Raw genomic sequence first — 15,217 nt, forward strand, 5'->3', positions numbered from 1 at the left:
GTAGTGGGATTGCTGGATCATATGGTAATTCTATTTTTAGTTTTTTAAGGAACCTCCATACTGTTCTCCATAGTGGCTGTATCAGTTTACATTGCCACCAGCAGTGTAAGAGGCTTCCATTTTCTCTACACCCTCTCCAGCATTTATTGTTTGTAGATTTTCTGTTGATGCCCATTGTAACTGGTGTGAGGTCTCACCTCATTGTAGTTTTGATTTGCATTTCTCTAATAATTAGTGATGTTGAGCTGCTTTTCATGTGCTTCTTAGCCATCTGTATGTCTTCTTTGGAGAAATGTCTATTTAGGTCTTCTGCCCATTTTTGGATTGGGTTGTTTGTTTTTTAAATATTGAGCCGCATGAGCTGTTTATATATTTTGGAGATTAATCCTTTGTCCGTTGATTCGTTTGCAAATATTTTCTACCATTCTGAGGGTTGTCTTTTTGTCTTGTTTATGGTTTCCTTTGCTGTGCAAAAGCTTTGAAATTTCATTAGGTCCCATTTGTTTATTTTTGTTTTTATTTCCATTACTCTAGGAGGTGGGTCAAAAAAGATCTTGCTGTGATTTATGTCAAAGAGTGTTCTTCCTATGTTTTCCTCTAAGAGTTTTATAGTGTCTGGTCTTACATTTAGGTCTCAAATCCATTTGGAGTTTATTTTTGTGTATGGTGTTAGGGAGTGTCCTAATTTCATTCTTTTACATGTATCTGTCCAGTTTTCCCAGCACCACTTATTGAAGAAGCTGTCTTTTCTCCACTGTATATCCTTGACTCCTTTGTCATAGATTAGTTGACCATAGGTGCATGGGTTTATCTCTGGGCTTTCTCTCCTGTTCCATTGATCTACATTTCTGTGTTTGTGCCAGTACCATATTGTCTTGATTACTGTAGCTTATAGTATAGTCTGAAGACAGGGAGTCTGATTCCTCTAGCTCCATTTTTTTCCCTCAAGACTGCTTTGACTATTTGACACACACTATTTTGTGTCTCCATACAAATTTTAAGATTTTTTGTTCTAGTTCCGTAAAACGTGCCATTGATAATTTGATAGGGATTGCATTAAATCTCTAGATTGCTTTGGGTAGTATAGTCATTTTCACAATATTGATTCTTCAGTCCCAGAACATGGTATGTCTCTCCATCTGTTGGTATCATCTTTAATTTCTTTCATCAGTGTCTTATAGTTTTCTGCATACAGGTCTTTTGTCTCCCTACGTAGGTTTATTCCTAGGTATTTTATTCTTTTTGTTGCAATGGTAAATGGGAGTGTTTCCTTAATTTCTTTCAGATGTTTCATCATTAGTATATAGGAATGCAAGAGATTTCTGTGCATTAATTTTGTATCCTGCAACTTTACCCAATTCATTGATTAGCTCTAATAGTTTTCTGGTGGCATCTTTAGGATTCTCTATGTAGTGTTTCATATCATCTGCAAACAGTGTCAGTTTTACTTCTTCTTTTCCAATTTGTATTCCTTTTATTTCTTTATCTTCTCTGATTGCCATGGCTAGGACTTCCAAAACTATGTTGAATAATGATGGCGAGGGTGGACATCCTTGTTTTGTTCCTGATCTTAGAGGAAATGCTTTCAGTTTTTCACCATTGAGAATGATGTTTGCTGTGGGTTTGTCATATATGGCCTTTATTATGTTGAGGTAGGTTCCCTCTATGCCTACTTTCTGGAGAGTTTTTATCATAAATGGGTGTTGAATTTTGTGAAAAACGTTTTCTGCATGTATTGAGATGGTCATATGGTTTTTATTCTTCAGTTTGTTAATATGATGTATCACATTGATTGATTTGTGTATATTGAGGAATCCTTGCATCCCTGGGATAAGTCCCACTTGATCATGGTGTATGATCCTTTTAATGTGTTGTTGGATTCTGTTTGCTAGTATTTTGTTGAGGATTTTTGCATCTATATTCATCAGTGATATTGGTCTGTAATTTTCTTTTTTTGTAGTATCTTTGTCTGGTTTTGGTATCACAGTGATGGTGGCCTCATAGAATGAGTTAGGGAGTGTTCCTTCCTCCGCGATTTTTTGGAAGAGTTTGAGAAGGATGGGTGTTAGCTCTTCTCTAAATGTTTGATAGAATTCACCTGTGAAGCCATCTGGTCCTGGACTTTTGTTTGTTGGAAGATTTTTAATCACAGTTTCAATTTCATTTCTTGTGATTGGTCTGTTCATATTTTCTATTTCTTCCAGGTTCAGTCTTGGAAGGTTATACCTTTCTAAGAATTTGTCCATTTCTTCCAGGTTGTCCATTTTATTGGCATAGAGTTGCTTGTAGTAGTCTCTTAGGATGCTTCGTATTTCTGTGGTGTCGTAACTTCTCCGTTTTCATTTCTAATTTTATGAATTTCAGTCCTCTCCCTCTTTTTCTTGATGAGTCTGGCTAATGGCTTATCAATTTTGTTTATCTTCTCAAAGAACCAGCTTTTAGTTTTATTGATCTTTGCTATTGTTTTCTTTGTTTCTATTTCATTTATTTCTGCTCTGATCTTTATGATTTCTTTCCTTCCGCTAACTTTGGGTTTTGTTTTTTCTTCTTTCTCTAATTGCTTTAGGTGTAAAGTTAGGTCGTTTATTTGAAATGTTTCTTGTTTCTTGAGGTAGGATTGTATAGCTATAAACTTCCCTCTTAGAACTGCTTTTGCTGCATCCCATAGGTTTTGGATCATCATGTTTTCATTGTCATTTGTCTCTAGGTATTTTTTGATTTCCTCTTTGATTTCTTCAGTGATCTCTTGGTTATTTAGTAACGTATTGTTTAGCCTCCATGTGTTTGTGTTTTTTACATTCTTTCCCCTGTAATTCATTTCTAATCTCATAGCGTTGTCGTCAGAAAAGATGCTTGATATGATTTCAGTTTTCTTAAATTTACTGAGGCTTGATTTGTGACCCAAGATGTGATCTATCCTAGAGAATGTTCTGTGCGCACTTGAGAAGAATGTGTAATCTGTTTTTGGATGGAATTCTTATAAAAATTAAATCTGTCTGGTCTATTGTATCATTTAAAGCTTGTGTTTCCTTATTTATTTTCATTTTGGATGATCTGTCCATTGGTGTAAGTGAGGTGTTAAAGTCCCCCACTATTATTGTGTTACTGTCGATTTCCTCTTTTATCGCTGTTAGCTGTTGCCTTATGTATTGAGGTGCTCCTATGTTGGGTGCATATATATTTATAATTGTTATATCTTCTTCTTGGATTGATTTCTTGATCATTAGGTAGTGGCCTTCCTTGTTTCTTCATTTTAAAGTCTACTTTATCTGATATGAGTATTGCTACTCCAGCTTTCTTTTGATTTCCATTTGCATGGAATATCTTTTTCCATCCCCTCACCTTCATTCTGTATGTGTCCCTAGGTCTGAAGTGGGTCTCTTGTAGACAGCATATATATGGGTCTTGTTTTTGTTTCCATTCAGCAATCCTGTGTCTTTTGGTTGGACCTTTTAATCCATTCATGTTTAAGGTAATTATCAATATGTATGTTCCTATGACCATTTCCTTAATTGTTTTGGGTTTGTTTTTGTAGGTCCTTTTCTTCTCTTGTGTTTCCCACTTAGGGAAGTTCCTTTAGAATTTGTTGTAGAGCTGGTTTGGTGGTGCTGAATTCTCTTAGCTTTTGCTTGTCTGTAAAGCTTTTGATTTCTCCATCGAATCTGAATGAGATCCTTGCTGGGTAGAGTAATCTTGGTTGTAGGTTCTTCCCTTTGATCACTTTAAGTATATCGTGCCACTCCCTTTTGGCTTGTAGAGTTTCTGCTGAGAAATCAGCTGTTAACCTTATGGGAGTTCCCTTGTATGTTATTTGTCATTTTTCCCTTGCTGCTTTTAATAATTTTTCTTTGTCTTTAATTCTTGCCAATTTGATTACTATGTGTCTCGGCGTGTTTCTTCTTGGGTTTATCCTGTATGGGACTCTCTGCGCTTCCTGGACTTGGGTGGCTATTTCCTTTCCCATGTTAGGGAAGTTTTCAACTATAATCCCCTCAAATATTTTCTCTTGTCCTTTCTCTCTCTCTTCTCCTTCTGGGACCCCTATAATGTGAATGTTGTTGCATTTAATGTTGTCCCAGAGGTCTCTTTGGCTGTCTTCATTTCTTTTCATTCTTTTTTCTTTATTCTGTTCCGCAGCAGTGAATTCCACCATTCTGTCTTCCAGGTCACTTATCCGTTCTTCTCCCTCAGTTATTCTGCTATTGATTCCTTCTAGTGTAGTTTTCATTTCAGTTATTGTATTGCTCGTCTCTGTTTGTTCTTTAATTCTTCTAGGTCTTTGTTAAACATTTCTTGCATCTTCTTGATCTTTGCCTCCATTGTTTTTCCAAGGTCCTGGATCACCTTCACTATCATTATTCTGAATTCTTTTTCTGGAAGGTTGCCTATCTCCACTTCATTTAGTTGTTTTTCTGGGGGTTTATCTTGCTTCTTCATCTGATACATAGTCCTCTGCCTTTTCATCTTGTCTACCTTTCTGTGAATGTGGTTTTTGTTCCACAGGCTGCAGGATTGTAATTCTTCTCTCTTCTGCTGTCTGCCCTTGGTGGATGAGGCTATCTACTTGGCTTTTTTTTTTTTTTTTTTTTTTTGCGGTACGCGGGCCTCTCACTGTTGTGGCCTCTCCTGTTGTGGAGCCTCTCCCGTGTCTCTCCAGACACGCAGGCTCAGCAGTGACAGCTCACGGGCCTAGCTGCTCCACGGCATGTGGGATCTTCCCGGACCAGAGCACAAACCCGTGTCCCCTGCATCGGCAGGCAGACTCTCAACCACTGCGCCACCAGGGAAGCCCTAGGCTTTTTTTTTAAATTAAACTTTTTAAAAATGTTTGAGGTCATTGTAGTTTCACATGCAATTGTAAGAAATAATACAGAGATCTTGTATGCCCTTTATCCAGTTTTCCCAAAATGTAACATCTTGTAGAACTATAGTACAACAAGTGTATTGACCTTGATATAATCAAGATGCAGAACCTTTTCATCACCATAAGGGGTCCCTCCTGTTGCCCTTTTACAGCCATATCTACTGCCTCCCCTTCACCATCCCAGGTGCTGGCAACTGCTAATCTGTTCTCCATTGCTATAATTTTGTCATCTTAAGAATGTTGTATATGGGATCATACAGTATGCAGCCCTTTGGAGTTACATTTTTTTCACTCAGAATAATTCCCCTTAAGATTCATCCAAGTTGTTTCATGCATCAGTAGTTTGTCCCTCCTTTGACTTAAAAGAAATTTTTTTAATTGTGGTAAAGTCCAAAAAAATAACAGAAAATTGACCATTTAAATTTAAATGTAGAGTTTGGTGGTATTAAGTCCATTGACATCCTTGTGCTACCTCACCATCATCCATCCATAGAAACCTTTGCATCTTGCAGAACTGAAACTGCCCATTAAATAGCAACTCCCCAATTTCCCCTCCTCCAGCCCCTGGCAGCCACCCTTCCACTTTCATTTCTATGAATTTGACTACTCTTGGTACCTCATAAAGTGGAATCATACAGTATTTGTCTTTTTGTGACTAGCTTATTTCACTTAGCATATATCCTCAGGGTTCAGACATGTTGTAGCATGTGTCAGAAGTCCTTCCTTTTTAAGAATGAATAATATTCCAATGTATGCTTGTACCACATTTTGTTTATCCGTTCATCTGGACGCTTGGTTGCTTCCACCTTTTTACTATTGTGAGTAATGCTGCCGTGAACGTGAGTTTGCAAAACTCTCTTGGTGATTTCTTTTGGGTATGTACCCAGGAGGGGAATTGCTATATTATATGGTAATTCTATGTTTAATTTTTTGAAGAACAGCCATACCGTGTTCCATAGCAGCTGCACCATTTTATCTTTCCACCAGCACTGTACAAGGGTTCAAGTTTCTCTACATCCTTGACAACGCTTGTTTCCTCTTTTTTTCTTTCTTTTTTTTTTTTTTTGATAGTAGCCATCCTAATGTGTGTGAGGTGGTCCTCCCTTGACTTTTAGAAGACACATTTTTAAATATGATCTGTGACTACCTAATATATCACTTGTCTCTAGGAGCTTCATTATCAAGATTTAAATTTAGTAACTCCATGAAGGAACATGGCCATTATTCTCATATTAAAGTTCAGTTTTCTTTAGTTCTTTCATTGATCCTCGTGGTCGTACCTCTAGTGTAGTTCTGAGCACCCAGTGGTCATGCGTATAATCAATACATATGAAGGGCTTGTATATCCCTATAGCCCAGAACAAGGCTCACTCCCATTCTGACGGAAGATATTTGTGCCTGTATGCAATTATAACCTGTTGTCCAAAAGTTCAGCCTTTAGGCTTCTTGACACTAGAATTTGAGGTTAGGTCAGGGGTAAAGAATTACTTAGATCTCCACAAGCATGTACTTTTTACCCTAAAAAAAAAAATCTCTAGGAACAATTATGGAATACAAACACAAGGGTAGTGATTATATGGTCAGGTAATACAGAGGATTTCAGATCCAGTGTGAATACATTTGGTCCAATTATAAGGTACTTCAGTAGTCCTCAAACTTTGTGGTGAAATGGAAGGATTTGCAGGATGTATTTTATTTTCCCATCCATAATTATGGGAAGATGAAATTTAAAAGTCCAAAAGTAAAGATAAAATCTGCTATTAGATTGGGAAGAGGAGCAAATGGCATGTACTAGCATTTGATAGAATTCTGGGTTTCAAATTGGTCTGTTCCTAACGGGTCTTTTATCTCCAGTGGTGTTTCTACAGAGCATGTTGTGACAGTGGTTGCTGACCCAGTTACGTGTGGTGACGCATGGCACGACTATGCACACAGATACCATAACCCAAAATAGCCAACGCAGCAGAGATGAGAGTGGCTGTCAGTAGATGGGAGAGTATTGCTTGGGCTTTGCTGTTCTAATGTTACACTTGCTAGTAATGTAATGGAGTGTTAATACTAGCTTGGAGTGGTAGAGTAAATGCCTTATGGTGCTAGAAACGCAGATTGTTAACTTACACACAGACTGTAGACACACAGTATGAATGTAAATTGTTGAAAGGAAGTTAGATGTTCATGTTGCAGTTTGGGCAGGTAAGGAATAGGACTTGCCCTGTGAACTACTTTTCCAGTACTATCTGGGATGACAATAAGGGAACATAATTGTGGCCTTCATGGGGTGACGATAGATAAAGAGTACGCAAGGGCTTTGGAACCAAAAAGAACTGGATTCATTTTCTGGCTTTACCAGTTACTGTGACTTTGGGTGAAAACGTAGCCTCTCTGAACCTCAGTTTTCTGATCTGTGAAATGGGCATAAGGAAAGTACAGGGTATATAAGGGAGAAATTAAGTTAAAAATATATGAGAGAAATTATATGTATATTTAACACCTGGAGCTACACAAATGACAGTTGCTATCATCCATTATTTACTTATTGGTTGGAAAATAGGATTATAATGATTTAAAAAGTTGTCCAGCTATTCAGCAGTCAGTAACGAAGCAGTTAGCCCACTTCTAAACTCTGTAAACCAAGAGGAAAGTTACCTGTTGTAGTTTAACTTCTTAGATTAATGGGAATGCTGGTAGAAAACATTAAATATAGGAACAAATGTGCAGAGAAAGGCTTTTTCAAATAGCGCAGCTGTCAGATACCTGCACAGACTGCTTATCCTGGGTGGGTTCTGAAGTATGGGGTATTTTATTACACAGAGTAACAGTATGTCATTGTTGACCAAACGTGTGTTCCTGCTTCTGCACCACTGTCCTGAGCTCTTGACAGTGTGAGATTTAGGCAATGGTGGGAAAAATGGAACCCAGTCTGGCTTTTCCTGAGCCTTGCTTGCATCTTACACACTGCAGGCAGGGTGCTTGACACTGAGTACTCCTTTCAGCCTGTGCCCGTAGGATGCTGCTGTTATTTATCCCCTTTTCCAGTGAGGAAACTGAGGCATAGGTCAGTTAATAGGTGCCAGGACTCAACGTCCTGTTTCCAAACCCATATTCTGCTACCTGCCATAGGTGGACTATATTTATTTTGTCAGTATTTTTTTTTGGTTTTTCACATTTTGAAGGTATATCAGAAAACCAAATAACCCTTAGTTATTATTTTGTTAATTAAATTAACAAAAACAGATCCTTGAGAATTTTGGGGGGGGGGAGATTAGCTTTTTTTTTTTTTTTTTTTTTTTTTCGCGGTACACGGGCCTCTCACTGTTGTGGCCTCTCCCATTGCGGAGCACAGGCTCTGGACGCGCAGGCTCAGCGGCCATGGCTCACGGGCCCAGCCGCTCCGCGGCATGTGGGATCCTCCCGGACCGGGGCACAAACCCGTGTCCCCTGCATCGGCAGGCGGACTCTCAACCACTGTGCCACCAGGGAAGCCTGAGATTAGCTATTTTTAATTAAGCGGTATCTGAGGGATATTTTACCATACTCCTGGAGAACTATTACTACGGCCAGTGTTTAATTAAAATACCTTGTATATATACTGGTTGTTTTCCTCCAGAACTAATTTTTATTTTTAAAAAAATCAGGTATATTCTTGAATATACTTTAGTTTAACATGAAACGTGGGTTTTTTGGTCTACCAAACAAACGTACTTAGGAGGTTTGTAAGGAAGACTTTATTTTAGTATTACTAAATGACTGAAAAAGAAAGATTTGTTTTCTTGCCTGATGTGATAAGCATGTTTTGCCAAATTTATGCACGATTAACCACTTACTATTAAAACTTTCTTCTGGAGATAGATACCCGTATAACTGTGTATTTCCTCCCATATCTAACTGCTTGTTTCCAAAGCTTTTAATGCTTCCTTGTCTCCTATGCCTTTATCTTTTTTGAATTTGAATTAGGTACTTCTCTGCTACCTTTCACTTGCTCTTTTTCTGTGCCGTTCTTTCTCTTGCTACCCTGTCTAAACCAGGCCCTAGAGAAACAGAAAGAATACATTGGCTGCCTTAGGAGTGAGCGGGACTCGCTCAGAGAGGAGCTGGCCGAGCTGAAGGCAGCAGTGGAGACGGGAGAGGTACGTGAGCTCCCCCCGCGCGCCAGGCCCTCACTGCTTTGTTCCTCCTTCCTTCCGTCCTGTCCTCTTTCCAGCCTGAATACAAAGTACAGTGTTCACTCCTCAGCACAGATTTGGTAGGTGTGAGTCCTGTCTCTGCAGAGCTAGATTCCGTGTAGCTAGTGCTGACCAGGTGTTCCCGTGGCAGGCATGTGTTGTCGCAGGGTCAGTCGCCTCACTGCCATGTCCTCCTTCCCTGGTGCCTGTTTTTTGTGATGGTGGGTTTCTTCCTCTCTGCAGAAACATGGCTTAGTCATCATCCCCGACGGCACTCCCAACGGCGACGTCCACCAGGAGCCAGTGGTCGGAGCCATCACTGTTGTGTCTCAGGAAGCCGCTCAGGTCTTGGAGTCGGCAGGAGAAGGGCCACTGGGTAAGACACCGCCACTGTATTGACTTGGATTAATGCTGTCCTCTTGGACTTCCAGCTGGTTCACATCCTCTCTTGGAAAACAAAAACACACCAGGTCTGTCTGAGCCTTACCTAGATCCCTAATGGGAAGAAATCTGGGCACGCTGTCTTCAGACATCCTTGACCTTGCGAAACCAGCATTGGGGTCATTGACAGGCAGTAAGTGTAACTGTAAGGCCCCTGGTTGGAAGCACTGTGGGTGTATACATGTTGCTTTTTCACTTAAATACAACCTTCTGCAAAGAGATAATCCAGCACATCCGTCCGGGGGAACCAGTGGGCTGGTCGGCAGCTTCCAGAGTACGTGTAAGTTTCTTCTTCCTGGAGCATCTGGTTTTCTGTCCTGCTACTCATGCCAGGATTCTGTAGCTCTTTGCCACTGCATTTCTTAAGGCAACAAACAGACGACCAAGAAGATATCAGAGGAGTGTTATTCCAGAGCAGGGCTTCTGAGCCTCTTAAGGGCTAAGCCTCTTAAATTTGACCCCTTGAGAACCTAATGACACCTGTCTCAGGAAACCACTCAGATGCCCATCTATTGCCTCCACTAAGATTCCTATTCTAGAGAAGAAGAATGGCACAAGTAGATACTGTATCATCAGCTCACTTTTATATTAAAAAACGATCGTTTTTTCTTCTTTGTCTTATTTTCATATATATGTAGGTTTCCTAGAAGAATAGATATAATATAAAGGGGGGCGGGCAGCCAAAAAACGTTTTAAAGGGCACATTCTCTAACGTACAGAATTCTGGAAGTGTAACTGTCGAGAACTTTGATAAAGCAGAGGATGCCGGCGAGGTGAGTGAGAGCTGCCGTGGGGAATAGACTGAGTGTACAGCCACGGGCAGCTCAGATGGTTTTCTCTGCCTGATGGGAGGTGCCGAAACATTTGGCCATGACCTTGGTGGATTGTGGGGAGTGCTGGCTGGGTGTCAGGTGCTTTTGTAAAAAACTCATCTGTAGGTGTCCCCTCAGTCCAAGGGGCCTTTTTTTTTTTTTTTTTTTTTTTTTGGCGGTACGCGGGCCCCTCACCGCTGTGGCCCCTCCTGTTGCGGAGCACAGGCTCCGGACACGCAGGCTCAGCAGCCATGGCTCACGGGCCCAGGCGCTCCGCGGCATGTGGGATCCTCCCGGACCGGGGCACGAACCCGTGTCCCCTGCATCGGCAGGCGGACTCTCAACCACTGCGCCACCAGGGAAGCCCCAAGGGGCCTATTTTAATGCATGTTGGGAAGAAGCAGCCCTCCCCTCAGGCCAGGAGCAAGCCCTAGCAGTCCTGCTACCAAGCCTCAAATGGCTCTTTTGGGGGTTTTTTTTTGGTTTGTTTGTCTTTTTAAGATGTTGGGGGTAGGAGTTTATTAATTAGTTAATTTATCTTTGCTGTGTTGGGTCTTCGTTTCTGTGCGAGGGCTTTCTCTAGTTGCGGCAAGCGGGGGCCACTCTTCATCGCGATGTGCGGGCCTCTCACTATTGCGGCCCCTCCTGCCACGGAGCACAGGCTCCAGATGCGCTGGCTCAGTAGTTGTGGCGCACGGGCCTAGTTGCTCCGCGGCATGTGGTATCCTCCCAGACCAGGGCTCGAACCCATGTCCCCAGCATGAGCAGGCAGACTCTCAACCACTGCGCCACCAGGGAAGCCCCTCAGATGGCTCTTGACGGCACACATCTTAGAGTTGGTCCCCTTCCCTCCCCCAACTAGCTTTGTGGGCCTCTGCTTCTTCCATCATTGTGTTCCTCTGTTTTCTTTGCTCTAGCACCCCTCTCAGGCCCATTCTTAGTCCCTGCCTTCTCTCCCATAGTTTGTTTTCTCCTGCTAAGGGCTTAAGAGCCTGTGGGAGTACCCTTGGCTTTGAGTTGTCTATCTACTGGTAAAACTTGCAAATTTTTGAAACAAGGAAATGATCTTTGTACTTCATTTTGTCTTCAGATGGAAAATCACTGCTCTTGGGAGCAAATGTTGTATTTAGTGCCCTGATAAATATCAGTTGTGTGGAAATATGTGTTGAATAATTAAGTACTTTTCCTTTCACCATTAAAGCCTTCATGTCTTGATATTCAGAGCTATGAACTGTTGATCAGATGTTTGCCGTTTGTGAATTTGAAGAATTATTTTAAATTGTTTATGTACTACAACATTACAAATTTTTCATTTGTTTTAGATGTAAGGCTACGAAAACTTGCTGGAGAAAAGGAAGAGCTACTATCACAGGTAAAGGTATTCTTCTCATTGGAAGGGGATGTTAATTGTAACTGACTAAATCATATGGTAAAATGTTAGCCAACTAAAATGTACACTAGAAAGAAATGTGCTTGTTTCAAACATCATTACTCAAGTAAGAGTTGAAGGATAAAAAGATAATTCATCTTTGTTGTCTCCTGTTCTTTAAAAAAAAAATTAAAGGACACGAAGTTTAAGGAGTCAAATAGTTTTAAAAGCCTGTTCTGAAGACAGAAGTGCCCTGCCCTGCCCTCTCCCCACCTCCAGCCCCGACCATCCCTTTTGCTTCCTTTAGCTGATTCTTGTGGTGTGTACCGCCCTTGTATGCTTCTATATAACATGCTTATGTTGCTTCTTGATTGTTCTGTTTAAGGCTACTCTGTTGACATCCCTCTATGGGACGTAAGGATTTATCTTTCCTTCATCCCCTCTCCCTACCACACGCATGTATACTTTCCATTCCCACATCCTCCTAATAAAGGAGCAGTGAGATTCCAGTCTGTTTACGTTATCAGGACTCTGTAAACACTGCTCACAGTGGAGCCATGGAACATTCTAGGATTCATCTCCTTCACAACTCCTTAGTTCTCCTGAAGTTAGTATTGTGGTTTTTCTTGTCATTTTCTTGGTTTCCTATGTATTTGTTACTAATCTAGCTGCAGACTCTCCAATAGTCGTTTCAGTCCACTCTTGGTGTTTTCAGATGCATCAGGTATTCCCTCAGTTCCATCTCTTTTGGTTCTTGGTGCATCTGACTCGCCCCTTGTGAACTTAGAGGCTCGCTCCCCCGGGACAGAGACGTGACCACCTTTCACCATCATCTAGAGTTTCCTTTGCCTGTGCTTCAGGCTGGAGCAGCATCTTATGCCTCCCTCCTTCTGTGTCCATTCTCTTATTCTGGTACATCCCCCAGTAGCTTCCTGAGGAAAGAGTTTTGGGGCTGTAAATTTTTCTTAACTTTGCAGGACTGAAATGTCTTCATTTTGTCCTCTTACTTGATTAACAGTTTGATGGGGGTATAGAATTCCTCATTGTAATCATTTTCATTCTTTTTTTTTTAACTTCTTTATTGGAGTATAATTGCTTTACAATGGTGTGTTAGTTTCTGCTTTATAACAAAGTGAATCAGCTATACATATACATATGTCCCCATATCCCCTCCCTCTTGTGTCTCCCTCCCACCCTCCCTATCCCACCCCTCTAGGTGGTCACAAAGCACTGAGCTGATCTCCCTGTGCTATGCAGCTGCTTCCCACTAGCTATCTGTTTTACATTTGGTAGTGTATATATGTCCATGCCACTCTCTCACTTCGTCCCAGCTTACCCTTCCCCCTCCCCATGTCCTCAAGTCCATTCTCTACATCTGCATCTTTATTCCTATCCTGGCCCTAGGTTCTTCAGAACTTTTTTTTTTTTTTTTAATAAATTGCTTCGTTGTCTTCTGGCCTCCTGCACGGCTATTGAGAATTTCAAGGACATTTTGATTTTTGATCTTTTGTCTATGACCCGTTTTTCCCTCTCTGGCAGCTTGTACCATACTCTCCTTTCTCCCTAGGGTTCTCAGATTTCAGTGATGTGGTTTGGAGTTTTGCGTGAATGCATTTATTGTGTGTGCTCCTCCAGGCACATGTAGCTGCATAGATATATAGGCATGGAGTGGGTAGAGAGATTTTACCAGGTGAGCATAATAGGGCAAAGGAGGTGAGGGCTTGTGCGAGAGAGTGATGATGACGGACCTGGAGATTAAACTGGGTAAGGAGGTTTGAGGGAAATCCAGGAAGATATCAAGGCACAGCAGAGAGAAGATGGAAACAGTGGACTATAGGTACCAGTGGGGTTGAAGGATTTTTGGAGTTGGGTCCAGAGGGAATGAGCTGGAAAGATCAAGAGTAGTGGTTAGAGAGAAGATACATGGAACTGAATTCAGTAGGGGCTGCTGTTGTCTAGTGGTGAGATCTAGTATATGACAGTGGGAGTGAGAGGCTGAGGGCAAGGTGGGATACGTGGCAAGATCCTTGCTCCAGAAACTAGAGATCCGTTGTAGGAGAGATCACACTTAGATGTATTTTGAATTTGCCAACAATTAAGGCAGGAGTAGCCTGGAGATCATGTGAGTTAGGAGCTAAAATGGTGACGAAGGAGTGGGGAGATGGCAATGATGAGGTGGGGTTAGTACTTATAATCTGAAGCGATGCGATTAGGAACTGCATTAGGAATTCAGGGAGGCTAGAGGGAGAAGAGTTTGTGACAGCAAAGAACGCAAGAAGACACCTGATCCATTCTCAGGCTCAGGGAGAGGTGAGCTGAAAGGACAGCCAGGCTGCAGAGGAAGCAGGCCCCTCAGGGGAGGGCAGGTCTCTATTAGAGCACCGATGGGGTAATGGGGATGCACAGAGAGGGTGGAGGATAGTCCAGAGGGTGCAGTGCAAGAGTGTCAGGCTTTGGGAAAGGTTAGGAGATGAAGACAGAGTAGGGCTTGTACCGGGCCTTTTGGGAAGGAGTGCAGGAAAAGGGACGACAAGCCTTTTCGAGATGGACATTGAATAGGAATGATTGAACAGGAATGATGGGGATGATGAGATTAGTCCCGGTTGACCCGAGGCAGATAGTGATGTCATGGTTGAAAGGGCAGAGTTGTCTGGGAAGCACAGATTTAGTCCCAGTGCCGAGCTCACCCTTTCTCCATCAGGGGAGGGGCAGACCTGGTCCGAGGGCTGAGCTTTCCCTTTGACCCCTGTGGATGGAGGCGAGGACAGCTGGGGAAGCCACCTGGAACTCTGAGCACGCAGACTCACCTTTGACCCCTGATGATGAAGGACGCAGGAGGCGTGGGGACGCTTGGTCTTGGTCCGGAGGTGGCCCGCTGTAGGAGAGGGCAGACTTGCTCTGATTTGTGCTCCTTCCTGGATCTCTGATGATAAGAGTTGTAGGCATTTGGAGAAACACGACTTTGATTTGATTTGGGGGTGGCGAGGGGGATCAGACCTCGGGACAGATAATGTTTCTCTCCTGTTTTTCCATACCTTTTCGTCTCATTTGTTCTGCTTTCTAAAAGATATTCTCACCGTTATCTTCTCATTTTTATTGAGTTTCTATTTCTGCAGTCATTTCAAGGATGTAGATATTTTCCCTTATCTCAGAGGGTATTGATAGGCTGGTTGGTTTGCTTCCTGATTCTTTTTTTCTATCTGCATAGTTTGTTTCCTTCCAGATGTTCTTTTATGTACATTTAGTTGGTCTTCAGTTTAAAGTAGAGGACTAAAAAGCTGGTGGGCAGCTCTGAGCTTGTGGGTAGGGCTCGTCCAAGTTTCTGTGAAGCCTGATGTGGCTGGGTGTCTTATTGGGAACCTTAGATGTGGTTATGTTGGTCTTTTATTTTAGGCTAGTCAGAGAGTTCTAAAGAGAGAGATCCCGTCCTGTGCCTGAGCTACAATCCTAGCTGGGTGTGCAGTTTGGGAACTGAGGGTGGACCAGAGGCCTCAGCATGCAGTTCATTTCTGTCCGTCTAATCTTATTTTTCACATGTGAGACTCTTGTCTCCACCTGGGCCTTCTTT

General features: G+C 42.0%; 1 protein-coding gene across 7 annotated transcripts in view; it reads left to right on the forward strand.

The window, feature by feature from the left end:
- LRRFIP2 (LRR binding FLII interacting protein 2) overlaps positions 1-15,217 on the forward strand; it is a 118,484-nt gene that overhangs the window by 97,672 nt on the left and 5,595 nt on the right. For 4 of the 7 annotated variants that reach the window (XM_069541139.1, XM_069541140.1, XM_060022152.1 and 1 more), the window contains 3 exons: positions 8,890-8,991; positions 9,271-9,403; positions 11,603-11,652. In XM_069541139.1, the coding sequence (XP_069397240.1) occupies positions 8,890-8,991; positions 9,271-9,403; positions 11,603-11,652 (285 nt within the window). The remainder of the gene's footprint in view (positions 1-8,889; positions 8,992-9,270; positions 9,404-11,602; positions 11,653-15,217) is intronic. The other 3 variants (XM_069541141.1, XM_060022154.1, XM_060022155.1) reach the window with 1 other exon arrangement.

The sequence above is a fragment of the Delphinus delphis genome, chromosome 10 (genome assembly GCF_949987515.2).
Source record: "Delphinus delphis chromosome 10, mDelDel1.2, whole genome shotgun sequence".
Lineage (NCBI taxonomy): Eukaryota > Metazoa > Chordata > Mammalia > Artiodactyla > Delphinidae > Delphinus > Delphinus delphis.